Source organism: Corvus hawaiiensis, chromosome 6 (genome assembly GCF_020740725.1).
Source record: "Corvus hawaiiensis isolate bCorHaw1 chromosome 6, bCorHaw1.pri.cur, whole genome shotgun sequence".
Taxonomy (NCBI): domain Eukaryota; kingdom Metazoa; phylum Chordata; class Aves; order Passeriformes; family Corvidae; genus Corvus; species Corvus hawaiiensis.
In genome coordinates this window covers 58424533-58442209 of record NC_063218.1, presented here as the reverse complement: position 1 = coordinate 58442209, position 17677 = coordinate 58424533, and the positions used below count along the sequence as shown (strand labels likewise).

The 17677-nt window shown below is 41.6% G+C and overlaps 1 protein-coding gene across 1 annotated transcript; it reads right to left on the bottom strand.

Moving 5' to 3' along the window:
• Positions 1-5516: 5516 nt before the first annotated feature.
• KCNA4 (potassium voltage-gated channel subfamily A member 4) lies at positions 5517-17412 on the bottom strand. The gene is made up of 2 exons (XM_048307632.1): positions 16768-17412; positions 5517-15954 (listed from the first exon to the last, which is right to left on the bottom strand). The coding sequence occupies exon 2, from the start codon at positions 15155-15157 to the stop codon at positions 13175-13177; it is 1983 nt and encodes a 660-aa protein (XP_048163589.1). The 5' UTR covers positions 15158-15954; positions 16768-17412; the 3' UTR covers positions 5517-13174.
• Positions 17413-17677: the final 265 nt, after the last annotated feature.

The window sequence follows — 17677 nt, the reverse complement described above, 5'->3', positions numbered from 1 at the left end:
CTCTTGAATCTATTTATGTTCTTTGACTATAGATTTTGCTATGTAGTTAAGTAAAAGACACCTGAAAAAAGATTAGAAATGATATTCTCACTGGTTTAAAGTAAAAGAAATTAAATATACCCAATGTAATTTGTTCTCTGCTAAAATTACTCTTCCATAGTTAGTTACTGAGTTTTCTTATTAGGTCACATATACTTAAGAACAGTGATATCCCACTAGTTCATGTTACTGACAATGGAACATTGCCTGTCCCTGTTCAAGGCCAGGTATCAGAATAAACCCTAACATATAGGAATGTCTCTCCCATGATCACCTCTTAGCTACAAAGGGCAACTCAGTTAAAAATGCACGATGATATAGATGGAAATAGAAACATCCCTTAAGAAACAGGGGTGATTGTAACCAGTAATCATTTTGGATTAGGAAGAGAAAGTTCTTGCTAAAGGAAAAGGGAGGATGACACATCTGGATCGTCAGTCACGGAGTCCGTACTTTCCTTCTTGCTTCCCTCTGAGGAAGATGCCTGGCAGTTATGTACTCAAGTCCCTTTAGGACAAATCATATCGTTGCCTCACATTCCTGGAAGAGTTGGCTGTTATGTGACAAACAAAATCCTTTCTTCTTTAAAGTCACAACAGGAGGTTGCCTGTTCTCACAGCATTGCCTCTTCTACAAGTCCAGAGTCTCTGCAGAAGAAAGTAGCAAGACGAGTGGATTTGGGAGCAACAAGCAGAGCATGCTCTGTAGCTCCTCAGGAGATCCTGTCTGCAGGATTCCCCTGTACTCACAGAGAAACCCTGCAAAAATGTCCCATAGACTCAGAGAATCACAAAATGGTTTGGGTTGGAAGGGACCCTAAAGCTCATCTCATTCCAACCCCCCTGACATGGGCAGGGACACCTTCCACCAGACCAGGTTGCCCAAAGCCCCATCCAACCTGGCCTTGGACACTTCCAGGGATGGGGCATCCACAGCTGCTCAGGACAACCTTTTCCAGTGCCTCACCAGCTCATGACACAGCTGCTGTGCTGGCCACAAGGAGTACCAGACCCCCAGAAGAAATGCATGACTTTATCACTCGTGGCTGTTCTGGGCCCATTAAATTTAAAAGTAGCTCCATGTCCTCTTCCATGAATGTACATAATATACATTGATCTTTACGTAATAACAAGAGAGAGAGATTACTAATGAAGCATCCTGGATATTATCTAAATCACTAATTATTTTTTCATAATTTGACATACAGTACCATTTAATATTTTATGTTGATGATAGCCAGTCCACCAAGAGGTTTTCACTGAATTGCAACATACTGAAATGCTGCATTGAAATATTGAAGTCTCAAAATGAAGATAAGATAACTCACTTGTAGGAAATAAAGCTCTAAAAACAAACTCTGCATTTATAAAATAAATGGAAAAATTCCTCATGCATTTAACAAGAGTAAAAGGAGTTAGAAAGATGAGAGACTGTGGAACGTTAACTACAGCATTAAAAAGAAGCATTTTCTTCATTTAATACAATACCTTCTTTGTATAGGCTGAAAACATAAAATATTACTGAATATATAAATCTCAAACAGAAGTAGCTGTAGGTGGCTTGGAACAAGTAAATGCTGTGTTTATACAAGTACAGTGTTCTGCAAGCAATATTAGTCAGCCATTGAGCAGGTTCCCTGTGCTCCAGTACACTGAATACGTGCATAATTAGGGCTTGTTTGCGTGACATCTGGTGGGGAAATAATATCACATCTGATATGAAAGATACAAAAATATTTTCATAAAACAAAAAATTGCAGGGGAACAGGACCGTGATGTTCCTTTTCATAACAAGCAGCCTCACATCAGTAAAATTCAATCATCCTACAATACCAACTGTATCAGCTCTCCAGAACAGAAAATAAGTCAGTATGCAATTAGATGCAATTTTCCAAGATTTGAAAAATTCAATTTCCTTTAGCTCCTTGTGTCCACAGAAAAGATAGAACTCAGGTAATGTCGAATGGACGCAGATGACTGGTGTTGAGTAAATCAATTTATTAGTCAAAGATCTGACTGAGCAGCCCAAAGCTTTCATTGCTTAGAGGCATTTTATATATGCATAGTCCTAATAAATCTGTGCTGTACACATTATTCTGCAGCATAATGTCTGTAGAGCAAAGTCTGTTCCCTTCTGAGTGTCACTGGATTAGAATTGGGGTATGAAACCTTGTTGTCTGCAACATTCTCAACAGTAAGAAAACAAAAAGTGAATCCAAATGAAAATGAAAATGAATCCAAAGGGGGAAGAGTTGAAGAGTGTTGCACTGGACTCTAAAGATAAATCTCTATTCTTGCTTATATTAAATTAAGGATGTTTAGTGATCACACAAATACCCCTCCCTGTATTCTGGGCAGGGCTGTTCCAAGTCCTGAGCAGATTTGTTCAGAACTGGCTCAAATACCAGAGCACTGTGCCATGTCCTGCTTGAGCTGTGTCACATTAACATACCCATTATAACTTCTGCATTACTGACCACCTCTTCCTCCCAAATACAAAGATTACTCTTACATAGCTCAAAATTCAAGTCAGTGGCATGAACAGAAATGAGGCCAAACTCAAAAAACAAGAATCCTACACATCTCTGGTTCTGATTTTTCAGGATCAGGTTGTGCAAAACACTGCAGATTTTCATATCTTCCTAAGCAGGGATCTTCATCCTGCAGAATGCGGTGCCCTGCTTGATGCCTATGCATATACAATATAATTTATGCCATTGAATAATTTTTTAGATTTCTCTTTTTTTAGCATGGAAAGCCTGTATGGAATGAGGATGACAACACCATTTTGAACATTTCTGTTGTAATTATTTATTTGGGCAATAACATCCAGTAAAAATAGATCATGATCCACCTCAAGTGGTTTCAGACAAGACCACTGTCTATAAATCCAGCAGAAAAAGAGCAGTGTCTGAACTTTCAGAAAGAACGAAGTAAAGCTGCTCCACAGTCAGAAACACTGTGGGTTATTGCAGAAGCAAAGTAATTCCTGTCAAGTACTCCTTAACCCTGGGATTTAAAAGCATTTTTCCCAAGTGTGTGAAACTCATTATCAATGTGAAACACTATAGTTGCTGCTACTCGCTGTATCAGCATAAGAAATCTCCCCTCAGCATTTCTCCTTGCCCAGTGTGTGAGCAGACAGCTCACAGACCTGGAGCAAGGGAACAGCACGCTGCTCTCTTGAGCTGAACAGTTGCTTCTGCTGAGCTCCAAATGGCATCCCCGAGTAGCTTTTCCCATTCACTGAAAGTGGGACTTGTGCTGTAGCCCTTCCTTCTCCTAAGGACTGTGTACCACTGACATACAAACCACCACAGCCCTGCCTTCACAGCAGGCACTCACAGGACAGGAGCTGCCTCGTTAAGAAAACCAGCTCCAAACGGGAAAAAGCTTTTAATCCTTTACAACGGAAATACCAGTCCTTAGAAGGAGCAAGGTTCAAGATACAACAGCTTGAAGGCTGGAGAGGATGTAATAATGAATCTGCCTTTGGAGGCAGCGGTGAACCTCTCTAATTAACACAATATTCTTACCAGCAGTTACTGAAAAATAACAACAAAAACCTCTTAACTTTGCTCACTGAATTTATGAAGTTTTCTGTCATTTGGACTCAGTTCCTGAGTCTGCTTGGATTCATTAACACCAGAGAGCTACAAAAATGAAGTGCTCATCACAGAGAAAGGGTCCAGAGAATGCTCACAGCACTGTATCAAATACTAGGAGTTCAGGAAAAAAATTAAGCTGAAGGAAGGCATTGCAATATATTGATTGCATATTTTATTTAAGGCTTTTATTCCAAGCTCTTTGGGATGGATGTTCTCCTTCACCTTCATATTTTCAGTGCTTATGGTTGCTCCTTTCTGGGACTTCCAGTGGGCTACAGAGGTGATGAGGGTGGTTGAGGGCTCTGTAAAGAAGCAAGCCCTAGGAAAGAGATGGAATTTTGCTTTGTGACCCTCAAAACTTAAACCTTGGTGTTTGGGCTGACAGGTGCTCTGGAATTTTCCATCATGTTTCAGTCTGCAGGCATGGATGGTCCCGTGAAAACTGCTTGGATATTCTGGTTCTCAAATATGTGCATCTGTGTGCACAAATATTGGAGAAACCACTCCGGCTTTCTTTGAAACAATGGCATTGCAGGTCCAATCACCATTTTAACAACATATTCCACATTCAGAATTTCAGTACAAACCACGTAGCTCACCTCCCACCTTTGGCAAACTGGCCAAATGGAAAGCATCACTCCAGCATTTTTTCATTAATTTAGTCCGTATCAGGCTAATTTTTAGACACCTTTTCAAGTATTTCAACCATTATACAATGATGGTACAGAGCTAAGATACTTTGTAATACATACAAGACACAAATTTAGATATGCTGTCATTTGCTATGGCTGTGTTTACTTAATACCAACATCTGCTCCAGTTCCAACAATGACACTGCTGCAAGAACAGCAAAAAAACCTAATTGTCTCAATGAAAAGATTAAGAAATACTACACATCATGCTCTAGGCACCTTTCTGGATGTCAGCCCAAATCAGAACATCATTAGTTATTTCCCAGCTTCCCAGTACCATCTTTGGGACCCATACATCCAACAGCTGAAAAATAGCCTTGTGTTTGAAAATCCATGAAAACCTTCTGGCCTACCAGCACAAGGAAGCTGTCTAAAAAAAGGAAGTGGTAACACAGCTTAGGAGAAATAGTCGTAGATGTACTGGCAGCAGTAAAACACTGAAGAAATGAGACCTGGGGATGATTCAGGGACAAAAAACAAGAGTAGCAAAACGCTTAACAATTGGTCAGTACTTAAGGCTCTGAAAAACGTACGTTTTCAATTTTGGGTGGCGCAATAGAAACCTTGAGCTACAACTGCATCTTAGAAGAGCAGACCCAGACCTGCTGTCTATGGTTACCAGCAAATGCACGGCTTTTGTCAGGGCCCAAATAGGCCTGAACAGTCCTCCCCAGCCTCACCTGCTGCCCCCACCCACAGCCCTGCCTGTGGCTCCAGGAGCCCCATTTAACGCTCCTCCGAGGACAGTGAGGAGGCCCCAGCCCCCGTGGCTGTGAGATTGTGCTCAGCTCCTGCCTTTCCCAGCCCTTGGGAAAGGAGCCAGCCCTTGCTGCCCCCAAACACATTTCTTTCACCACCTCAAATTGCCATTCATGTTATGTGTTAGTCTGGCATCAGGAGAACCTTTTAAAGCATTGAACAGAGGTCAAAAGTATTAGGAGCATTTCTTTGGACAATCCTATAATGTAAGACGCCCGACTGGTTAGGTGAACTTTTTAAATCACATCTATTGTTTCATGTGGCAGTACAACTGAGACTGTGCTTGAAAATCTTGTGGGTTCTCTGGCTGCTTCTATTAGGTATAATTCAAAACTACAGAAAATCACAGAAATAAAAAAGAAAGCTGAAATATCTTTTGTTCTCTCCTCTCAAAAGAAACAAATCAGTCAAGCCATCAGAAATTTTCAAAAATAAGTAATGGTCTGAATGTCTTTATTTCTGGGTGCCCAAGAATGAGACAATTTAAAAAGCACTTTTTCTGCATGAATTCAAACGTAAATCTCTTTACAATGACTCCATTTCGCTTAGGAGTTGAGTTGTCCAGTATCACTAATCAATTCTGGAAATATTTTCTTGTAAAATAGGTCAAAGAGCAGCAAATTAGTACAATTTCTAATTACTAGAGTCTTCTCACATTTTCTAAATATTTCAAAGCTAGAAAAATGCTAATTGTCCATTAAACTATGAGCAACGGAAAATATTTTATTAGCCAGAGAAAACAGTTCTGTCTTCTAACTTATGGAATCACCCTATCAGTTATTAGAGGAGATGTTCACAAGTAAAATGGCACCAAAATAACAATTTCTTCTTGCAGATTCTCAGAAGCATTAGACCTTGTTCCCCATATTTACTCAGACCTTTATAGCATTTTTATCATTAATTTTGAGATCTATGAGTCCTGGATAAGTAACAGTGCTTATAATAGCTATAATAGAAATAGCTATAATAATAGAAATATAAGAAATTAAATGTAAATTAATAAGAAATTTAATATAAGAAATAAACATATACAGAAATAGATGCTGAAGTATAAATTACTATACAATTCCTCTACTGTGCTCTCTGCAGTAGGATAGATTCTTGCTAAAATAACATTTATCTGAGCTTGTCATCTGGCACAGAGTAAAAAACAATGATGCCCTTTAAACATTGAATTAAAAATATTTTCTATTTCTTCCCTGTCATGAAACCATATTTTTCTTTAGTATGTGTATCTGCAGCTAATATTTAAGAAATACTTTAACAGAAAAGATATTATTACTCAGCTTCTTAACCTGAAAATATGCAAGATTTCTACTTTGAAATAATGCCCTGCCATTTTGAATGCAAAGAGGGATCATCTTCCTTCATGCTTGAAACCTGAAAAATAGTCCATGTCTTAAATTCCTGAAGAATTCAGGGCAAATTGAGGGCATCTTTAAAGTACAAACATGCTAATGAAGCAGAACATATTTAACCTGAAATATACAGTCTGGGGAATGTGTAACTTGTAATACAAATACAGTTTTGGATAGAAAAACAAGAGATACCTTTGATCAGTATCAACAGTCCTCTTCAGTTTTCTGCATTCAGGCTCCCTGTGCTATTCAGGCTCCACTGTGCAAGGAAAAACTCACTGAATGACACCCTGAATTCATTACAAAGCTGTGCCAGCAGGGAGACAATAGGCAGAAATTAAAGTTCATTCATACAGTGGATGATCCACAACAAGGACAGATATCACGGGCTCCGATTGAAAACCAAACCTCCACTGATCTCAGTGGAATGTGGCTGAATCCACAGTGCAGGGCAATACCCCAGCAGTGTCCTTTGATTGCACAAGGCACAGGAAACAAGGGAATGCAGTCTCCCCGTGTATGTGATTGGATTTCTTTCCACAGCGCATCGTGGGGTGCTGCTCCCCTTGCAATGAGGATGAACACACAGTGGAGCACCCTGGAACATCCCTTCTCTCCAGCAAAATTCTGCACCAAAATCATACCAACATAAATACAAACGAGGAGAGCCGATTTTCTCCTTGGTTGTCCTACACTGCAGTGCCAGGTGCTGCCTAGTATTGACACAAGAAACTTTGCAAGACTTCAATAATTTTTAAAAAACCCTTACTTTATTCTGACTGCTAAGAACAGAAAAAAAGTATGTATCTAAAATCAAAGATGATGCCTTTGACCTACCTGACTACCTGACTATCCATCCTCCTCCCTTACTCTGAACACAAATGCCCCAAGAACATTTGAGCAAGACATTAAAAACAAAGAGAGACCAAAATCTCTCTTGAACATGTGCTGTCACTTCCGACACTCCTTCGTGTAGCAGCTGCAACGCCTGGGAAACCTGCTCCACCACAGTGTCCCTTTTGACTTTAAGCAAATTGCTTGTTCCTCAGTTCAGGAAGCATTTTACAACCCAATTCCTTGTGAAATGAATGGAATTCAGGTACTGAAAAATACATTTAGTGAATGCAGACCTGAGACCCTTTACAGCTTAGGAACTGGCAGATTGGAGTCTTTGAGACCTCCCTGTCTGGAAAGGTTGCATGGCATTACCAAGCAAATAATAGAACTTTTGCACTCAGCAGGATACTTGTGGTAGGAGCATGGACTTCCCAGCCAGACTGAAAATCTCACAGGACCCTGTCCCACCCCACTTGGTGCTGCCCAGCGCAAGGAGCATCTTCCCAATCACACAATGCCACAGCAGCAGCTGCTGCTGCTCCTGAGACCAGGGTACCTGGAAGAGAAACAATGCATGAAGCACCTCTTTGTAGTTGCAGATCAATTCAACCAGTTTGCTCCCAGTTTGGTTTTACTGGCAATACCATAAATGCACAAATGAAGGAAATAAAAGAAGTTTTCACTTACCTACTTTCCCTCAATTAGTATATTTTATGAGATTTTTTTACATGTAATGTAAGATTTCTCTTCTTTCCTTCTTATGTATTTATTTTCCAAAGGGCCTGTTGCAGAAAAGGTCTCAAGGCATATTATAATTGTACAGAAAAGGATTAAAAATAAGAATTAATTCAACTATCTCAGTGCGTAGTTCTTTAATGAGTTTTCCTTCAGAATTAATGTCATCAGAATTCTGAACACACAGAAAGCATGGCAGCAATATGTAGAGTACCTGGGTGTCAGGTACAAAACATTTAGGCACTTTAACCCACAATTAATCTGTCAATCACTTTGTCCACATTAGATGGTCTCTGTGGAAATGAAGGGACGTTCATTTTTACAAAAGTGCCATTTTTCTGCAAGCATTTGTTTCAAATGGAGGTGCAAAAATATGATAAATCTGTCAACTAGTATTCACTGCAAAATTTGAAGCATTTGGACATTCAAGAGGACATAGCAAGAGGAAAGTGTATACCCTGCCCCATGTCTACAGAAGTTATTCTGTTATTTAGATTTATTTAATGATAAGAAAAGTATATAATTTATATGCTGGATATTATAGTTGGGCATTTTTTAAGGTTTGCTTTTATTTCTTACTCTCTCATGTCAATTAATTAAAAATTTTAAAATATTTATGTATTTATAACTGGGTCCAATGACACTAAAAAGTAATAAGGAACCAGTAAAAATTAGAGGAAGTCAGTGACATGGTCTAAACACAATGGATATGTTATATTTAATTTGAGGATTATCTATAAAGTTTAAAGATTATGTTAAAAATTAATTGATATTCAGAATTAGTTTAATGAGTCCAGGATGACCAGAAACACACATTTCATTTTTCAGTGCTGTGAGAGATAGATTTTTCAGGAACTTGCTACAAATGGAATAGGCTTTCTGATATTTTGCTGGTTTTCCATAGTGCATTTATCCTACATTTATGCAAATATGAAGTACCTCCTGTTCTTGGGCAGCTCAGCACCGAATTTTCAAATCCCAAGTCAAATGACTCTCAACACCTGAAAGCAAACTTGACAGGAATCTTCCATGTCAGGAGTTGCACTCCAAGATCCTTTATTCAAGGTTATGGCCTGATCCCAAACTCCACACCAGCATTATGCAAAATCATTTTCACATTCCAAAGCTATTTGAAAAGATTTACGGACTGAAAACATGCTCAAATCCCAACTTTTATGAGCACAAGAATGCCTGTTAGTATCCCCAAACACCAAGGACACTATAGTCATGAATGAGATGTAATCATAATAGCAATGGGGCTTTTCATCCCCTGGATCTCCCAAATTTATTCTGCATTACATGAACACCACAGAGGTGGATTCTACACACAAGAACCTATGTAAACAGAAGAATTTTCCTTCAAATACAAACAAATCATATTTTCCATCAAATGGAATTAGCCTCTTGTGGAATCATTCCAGAAAGCTTAACTGAACACTAGAAACCTTCACCACTAACTGGGTTACACAACACTTCTTTTGGTAGAAGGTTCAGCATCCAGGCTGATGTTTTCAAGGAATAAATGTAACATCAGAAATGTAATAAAGAAAAAATTTATGGATCTCTGAAGTCAGCCATTAAATCCAATGCTTCAGCTAGCAAAACTCTCTCCTTATGAGCCTGGCCTTGGCACTTAAGATTACTATAAAAATACTTAGAAAATTCTTTCAATAAATGCCAGCACACTGTTAAGTATCAGACTATATTTGAAATCCGATTTGGTTCTGCTGTGATTCCATGAATTCTAATGGAACCCCTCCAATTTTTTCACCACTGCAAGTGAACCTGAAATATCTCATTTTGCATTATTTTTAGCTGAAATGTATGTCAATGTGAAATCATTTGAACTACATTAGTAGAACTAAAATGATCCCCAGTGTAAATCCATTCACATCAGCTACATCAGGAATGCATTTACCACTATAATTTAAAATGTAAAATGCCCAAGTCACAATAAAATTATTTTTCTGAGAGTTGTCTGTATCACTGGGAAAGGTGTGACAGAAGCAGGAGTAGTAACTTAGAGCCATAACAGCTCAATTAGAGGGTTTCTCTGGCACACAATTTCAACCGAAGTAATACTTAACACAAATTTCTATTTCTTGTAAAGTACTTGGGATCTTTGGGTTTTAGCATGTTAGTGGTAGGACTATTGGCATTTTAAAACTATGTTGTGACTGGACCAATAGATAGTTGAATAATCAAATTAGAAAGCCAAGTAGAGCTATTTGCCATTCTGGAATGCACAATTCTTTCTGTGATTCAGAATGTTCTACCCAACTGATAGCACAAGCTAGCATTGAGCTATATAGTTTTTTTTATCATGACAAAGTACAGAGGTTTATTCACTGCAGCAGGCTCCGTTGTTACCTGAGGATACACCTCCCCAGCACTGCAGTGTGTAGGGCTGACACACCCAGAATGTTGCTCTGCCAACTGCTATGAAGCCCTACAATCAGACCTTTTCCTTCTGAGAGCAAGGTACTGCTCTGGAAACAGCACAGCACAGGCATCACATGCTTGTTTTAAATTGAAAAGGTGTGTACTGGTAGCAGAGCAGATGAACAACCAGCTGGAGCACTCCCCTCATGCTGAGCTCTGTGGCTACAGTATGAATGTATTTTAAAAGTGATTCAAAGTGTTTTCTTAGCTCCATTAGAGGTCTGGAATTCCACTTCTTATGAACCACCTCACCTTCCAACCAGTCAATACTGCAAACATGTACTACTTATCTTCTCTAAGTTCTTTATTTACCTAATTAGTATTTTGTTCACTCCTATCCCCTTGCCATGGTCCCAGGCGCTGTGTAGTCTCTGGTGTCAGACAGAACTAGTACCAAGCCATTTAGGAAGAAGGCCCTTTAGGCCATTAACTGCTATCTGGGAAAGAAATACTTTCAGTTACAGATTTTTACTGGATTTTATAGAATGCTCATCTTCACTGCTGATATTGCCCCTGTAGAAAAAAGTATTTAGCACATTAAACTCAGGTGAGCTGGAGTGAAATGTAGTTTTAAATTTTGGCAAATGCCAATGTATAAAATTACTGAGTCACTTCATTCAAAACACAGTTGGAATTAACACCACCACAATAAAAAGGAGCTCTGTTGTGAAGCTAGTGCTTCACATCAAAAATATAGCAAAGCCTGCTCTGTGTCTTTAAATTAGGAATCAGACACTTAAACACACATTTTGAAGCAGAGCTCAGCACAACACAGTCTTTTGTGTGTCTTTTTTTTATTTTTCTGCAATGCAAAGAAGACAAGCATAGAAACTTTTTGAAGAGACTCAGAAAAACCATGAAGGCAAAACCCAACCATTAAAGAGAAGCCTATGTCTGCAGCTCTGTTTGGTGCCACTGGATACAGCAAACAAGGCTTATCTGATGGATCATGTGCAATGTCGTGGATGCCCAATTCAGACTGCTTTTGTTGTTGCTATAAGTCAGTCACTAACAAGTTCTCCCCCCTGCAAAAACCCTACACTCGACTTTAAATGAATATTGCAAACGACTGAAATTCTGTAGTGTTGGTAAGTCCTTTTCTCTCCCATAATAGCCTGTCCCAGGCCTTAAAGTGCATATGCCAATTTGGTTCAAGTTTTATGATCTGGAATGTTCCACAGTGCCTCTTCAAAACCAGTCACAGTTTAATTGTGCCTTCCCTTGGTAATGGTAAGTCTAAAAGAAAACTTGTTCTGAATCTATTATTTATGTTGGATGCAGCGATATTTTACCTATCTCATTCTGGACGCTGGAATATACTGCAGGCCAGGTAATCCTTACCTACCTGAATCTCCTAGGATGGGCAATGGGAGGTTTTGACACATAGTAAAATATACCTGGCCTAAGAATCAGTGAAAAGAAACCATGGAATGTTTTCACCAGGACTCCATGGGACCCATTATGTTCATTTTGAAGCCCAGAATGCCTATTTTAGATCTTAAATGTTGCTTCAAATATACATGGGTGAAAGCTGTAATCAAGGGAAAATGCAGCACCAATAATAGCACATTATTAAAAGTCAGCAATCCTCAATTGTCAGTACTGTAACCACTGAGTATCTTATTACTTCTACCTTCTCCTCCCATATACTGAATTTCCTCAATACTGACAAAGTGCATCTACTAATCATAGACTCTGAATGGTAAACTAAGCAGAAAAAAAGATATAAATTAGGTACTTCTTGAGGGCATCAGTAGAAAACACCGCTTTCAAATAATTTTGATTATAAAATTTTACTTCACAATCCTTTTCCAGATCACAGATATTCATAATTAAAAAGAGTATGGAATTAATGTAATGTTAGCTGTTTTGCCATCAGCATCACAAAGAAAGAAAAACAATAAAATATGATGCAGAATTCACTCTTCCAATGATTGTCATTGAACTATTACATTAGTAAACATTCACAGTATGAAGTCTCTTTCAATATATCTCCAGCATATAAAGTAGTGCAAAAAAGCATTCCAGTCATTTTGCTTTTGCAGTCAGACCAGGTTAAACGATTCTCTTACTTCATTTCTTTCATTATTAGACAACAAATGCTGCAATGCCTCCAAAGAGAGTTATAAAAATAAACAATTTCTGGAGGGTCAACAGCCTTTTCAAAGTAAATTTCCAGTTAAAAACAAGCATTATAGATTTCAAGGAAAAAAAATTTAGATCTATCTTCTGTAGAATATCTTTTTACAATAAATTTACCATTTGAAAAACAATGACTATGGTATCCAATGATTTATGGTAGCTGCTATTAAAGCACTGATAAATAGATAAATGACTACCAAACTTCATTGTTTCTTACATAGTAAATACCTCTGAATGCCAACTTTTACCACAGAGCTGTTATTAGTGATGTCGACAGTTCATGCACCCACTTTAAAACTGACTTGGTTTTAATAAATTTCTCAGCCTCATGTGCAAAACACTTGCATTCTAATAAAAATATAAAGTCTGAAAATGTATCAGATTGAGCAATCCTTTCCTCAAGTTGTACCACTTACTTGATATGTAATACATGTTTAGCAATGCTTTTTATTTGTATTTAACCATTAAATGGCATACTATTGTATGCTGCAGACTCTTGTTTGCATATTTCATTATTTTCACTGCACTCTTTAATGCATAAATATATTTGGAAACGTTCAAAATTACACATCAGTTTCCACAGAATTTGAATTTACACAGTTTTTCTTCTCTGACTCACTGCTATTCCCTGTGTCCTGACTTTTATTCTCCTTTACACAAAGAGATTCTTTAACTCCTTCTTCCATCTCCAAATACTCTGATTTATCCTCTGTGGATGAAGATGATGAGCTTCTAAATTTCTTCAGTAAATTTGTTGGGAGGTAAGGGCAACTGACTGCATTTTGCATCATCTGTGTGTGTTCTTCATTCTCAGTTTCTCTGTGGTAGAAATAGTTAAAATTGGAGACAATCACTGGCACTGGTAAAGCAATGGTTAACACTCCTGCAATGGCACACAGGGACCCGACTATTTTCCCACCCACAGTTATGGGTTTCATGTCCCCATAACCAACTGTAGTCATGGTCACCACAGCCCACCAAAAGGCATCTGGGATGCTTTGAAAATGGGTGGCAGGCTCATCAGCTTCTGCGAAGTAAACAGCACTGGAAAACAAAATGACTCCAATAAAAAGAAAAAAGATGAGGAGGCCAAGTTCCCTCATGCTGGCCCTGAGCGTGTGACCCAGGATCTGCAAACCCTTGGAGTGCCTGGAGAGCTTGAAGATGCGAAACACCCTGACCAGACGGATGATCCTCAGGATGGCAAAAGACATGGCCTGCTGACTGCCCTGCTCCTGTGCCAGGTCAGTGCCCAGGGTGATGAAGTAAGGCAAGATGGAGACAATGTCTATGATGTTCATGACGTTCTTGAAGAAGTGTGCTTTGCTCGGACATGCAAAGCAGCGCACTGTAAACTCAAAGGAGAACCAAATGATGCACACGGTCTCTACAATGAAAAAAGGGTCATTGAAGATGGTGTGCTCCCCAGCATCCAGGCGAAGAGACTCATTGGAAAGCCCCTTCCCTAAGCTCAGGGACATTACGAATTCTTTGTCATCTCTGAACTCTGGTAAAGTCTCCAGACAAAAGATGACAATGGAGATCAAGATGACCAAAACAGAGACAATGGCAATGCCTCTGGCTGGACTGGAGCTTTCCGGGTACTCAAACAGCAGCCAAACCTGCCTCTTAAACTCATTCTCTGGCAAAACCTTTTCCTCTTCCTCTTTGACAAAACCTTCATCCTCCCTGAACTTGAGCATGGCCTCCTCCCCAAGTTGGTAGAACTTCACCTCCTCAGAGAAGATGTCAAAGGGTACATTGACTGGTCTCTTCAGCCGACCACCGCTCTGGTAGTAGTACAGGATGGCATCAAAGCTGGGTCGGTTCCTATCAAAGAAGTACTCGTTCCTGAGAGGATCAAAGTATCTCCCTCGCTTGGCTGGATCACCCAGCAGTGTCTCCGGGAACTGAGCTAATGTCTTCAGCTGGGTCTCAAACCGCAGTCCTGACACGTTGATCACCACACGCTCACAGCACTCGTACTCACTGTAGCGGACAGAGCTGTAACCCCCAGGGCCTCCACCATCATCGGGTGGCTGGTCCGAGTATGAAAACTCATCCTCCCCATAGTCATCACTGTAGTAGAGCTTTCCTTCTTCCTCATCATCTTCATCCTCATCTTCATCCTCCTCTTCCTCCTCACTCAAGTCCTTCAGTATTCTCTCCTCAGAACCACTGAGCGGCAGCAGCTCAGAACAGGGGAAGGAGGCCCCACACTCCCTACTTCCTAAGTGGTGGCTCCTCTTTTTCCCTTTCTTCCTCCTCTTACCACTCTGGCGGTGGGGCAGGCCGCTGCGTGATGCGCTCCCACCGTGTGAGGAGGCTGCCCCTCGGCTCTGCTCCTGATGGTAATGGTGGTATGGTCCCCCTCCGCCTGCCGCCCCACCTTCCACCGCTGCTGTGGCTGCTGCTACGGCCGCGGCTGCGGCGGCCCTGGACTGCGCCAGCCGCTCTCGCTCCCGGGCCCGCGCCTGGGCCGCGTATCCGTAGGGCATGTGGGTGTTGCACCCGGAGCTGTCTGCACTCACCATTGCAACCTCCATTTTGCAACTGTTTGGTTTTTTTCAATCACTTACTGTAACAAGGTTTTGTTTTATTTACACTGTCACCTTAACTTTCACTAGAAAGTTCAAAGCCATTTGCATTTGGAGGACAGTCCCCTGGGCATCGAGTATGGCAACATGGTTGTAACACTGAATCTATACTTTGGAAAACCACAGATCTGCATTTTCTTGTTCTCCAGAATGTTTGACACAAACTACCGTTTTGCTAATAATAAAAGATGAAATTCTCAAACTGAACCAGAGAACAGCTGAGACCTTGTTCTTCCATCCACCAAGCCCCTTTATTTTCATTTATCTCCTGCAGCAATCACAGCTGTATCTGACCAGAATCATGACTGCCTCGCAGGCTATAAAGGCTGCATTCCTCAGGAAAAAAAAAATACGCAAACCAAAGGGTACCTGTTCTCCACAGATGGTTTTAGCTCATCATTGAAACCAAATGCAAATAGTCTCTTTCCTCATTATTTATTCCTGGTAATGCTTTGGCCTAGCAAACTTACTGTTTAATATCATTACTTGGGGAGTTGAAGTTAATTCCAGCCATCACTTCATTTACACAGTGAGGAGGTCTTTGCAAATCCTTTCTTCAGCCTGTCAACAATGTCTCAAACCTGGGAGCAGCACCCAGGGCATCAGCAGCAGTGGTAAGAGGAGGAGGAGGAGGTGGAGGAAGAGGAGGAGATGAAGACTGAGAAACTGGCTCTGAAGTCCCCATAGGACATAAGGGAGTGGATGGGTCACCCTTTGGTTATGGTCATGCAGAAGAAGCACTTAACCTGAGGCACATGCACAAACACACAAAAATAAACAAAACAAAAAGGGAAAAGATTGGATTGTTTTCCTAAAAGGTCACGCCGATCAAATGAAACTGTGTCATCTATTACCACGGCATTCAAATCTTCTCCTGCCCACACTATTCACACTTCTACATTACACACACACCCACATCACATGCACAGAGATTTTGAACGACTCTGTGGGTAAGGATGTGGGTGGGTATGTCACATATATATATAGACAGATACAAAATCCCCACCCATGTAAGCACTTGCATCCATACACAAACATATGCATGCTTCTGAAACACCAACACATATAAACACTAATAAAAATACTGCAACACACAATGCATTCAGGTCTTTGAGCACATACGTAAGAGATACACCTACATATATCCATATGAAACATTAAAGAATCAATGTATCTACACAAAGAGCTTTTGTTATATTTGTGGAAACACATCAAATGTGGGAATGTTACATTTTAATCTGCAGCAGAATTGTGTTTCGATCACAATGAACATCTCACTGGATTTGATTTGGAAACAGGCACGTACAGTGCTCAGCCAAGTAAAAATACTGTGATATGTCAAGAAAACAACTGCAGGTGCACTGAAGCAACATCTACATGCAAGCACACACACAAAAATACACAGCCCCCCACACTCCCCTTTTAAACAGAAGCCTCATTTATAGCCACATCTATTAATACACGAGAGAAGGTGAACACGAATTATTAAATGACGCTATTTTTAAAGTCATACCTACGTGTCATGCAGAAAAAGATCCTAAAAACGCTGTTATACTTACTGATCCTAGGCAGAGAAATAGCAGCGCTCTTCCCGCTAGCGTAAGGACCGGGTGGCAGCAGTCCTGAGGGGGCTGTGCCGGCTGATCCACAGTCGCAGGTGGCTGTGGTCAGTGCGCACCACAGGTTGACGAGTTATTTCTGCCCCTTCTTGCTGGGCGCCGGGAGAGCGCCGGGAGCGAGCCGGGGAGGCGGCTGGGGCTGGGGGCACTCGGCACCGCCACAGCCGCTCCCGCTCGCCTCGGCATTGGCGACAAGGCAACAAGCGAGGGTCTCGTCCCCAGAGGGAAAATCGAAGGCGGTGTGCGTGTGCTTGTTGTGTGTGAGGCGGAATGAAGGGACAGGCGCGCTCACTGGTCTCTCCAAGACCGGCTCTCGCAGCAGATCTGTAGATCAGCGCTGGATAATCCGTGCGCGGAGCCGGGTTCCAGCGGCGGCAGGACGGGGGTCGCTCCGTGCGGCCCCTGCCCTACACGTCCAGGGACGGCGCTCAGCCGGCTCCCGCCCGCGCCATCCACTTGTTGTGCGGTTCGGGGGGAGCGGGCCAAGGAGCCGCGGGCCGGAGCGCGGACCGCGCCGGGCGCTGCTGGGGCCGAGGGTGCCCGGCGCTGGGAGCCGGGAGCCGGGAGCCGGGAGCTGGGCCAGCCCGCGGCACCGCGCCCCGGCGCTCCCGAGCCGGCCCTGTTGCTCCGAGCCGCCGCCCGCCGCTCCCGCCGCTCCCGGCCCGCCGCCGGCCCCTGGCGGCCGCCGCCCGCACTGCGCCGCGCACGGCTCCGGCTCCGGCTCGGCTCCTGCCCCCGCCTCGCTCCCCGCGTCCTATTAACGCCTTAATTATTGGAATCAATATTCCCGCGCTGGATGACGCCCGGGCTGGCGAACAAAACTCTCTGCAAGGAGCGGTGCTGCCAACCC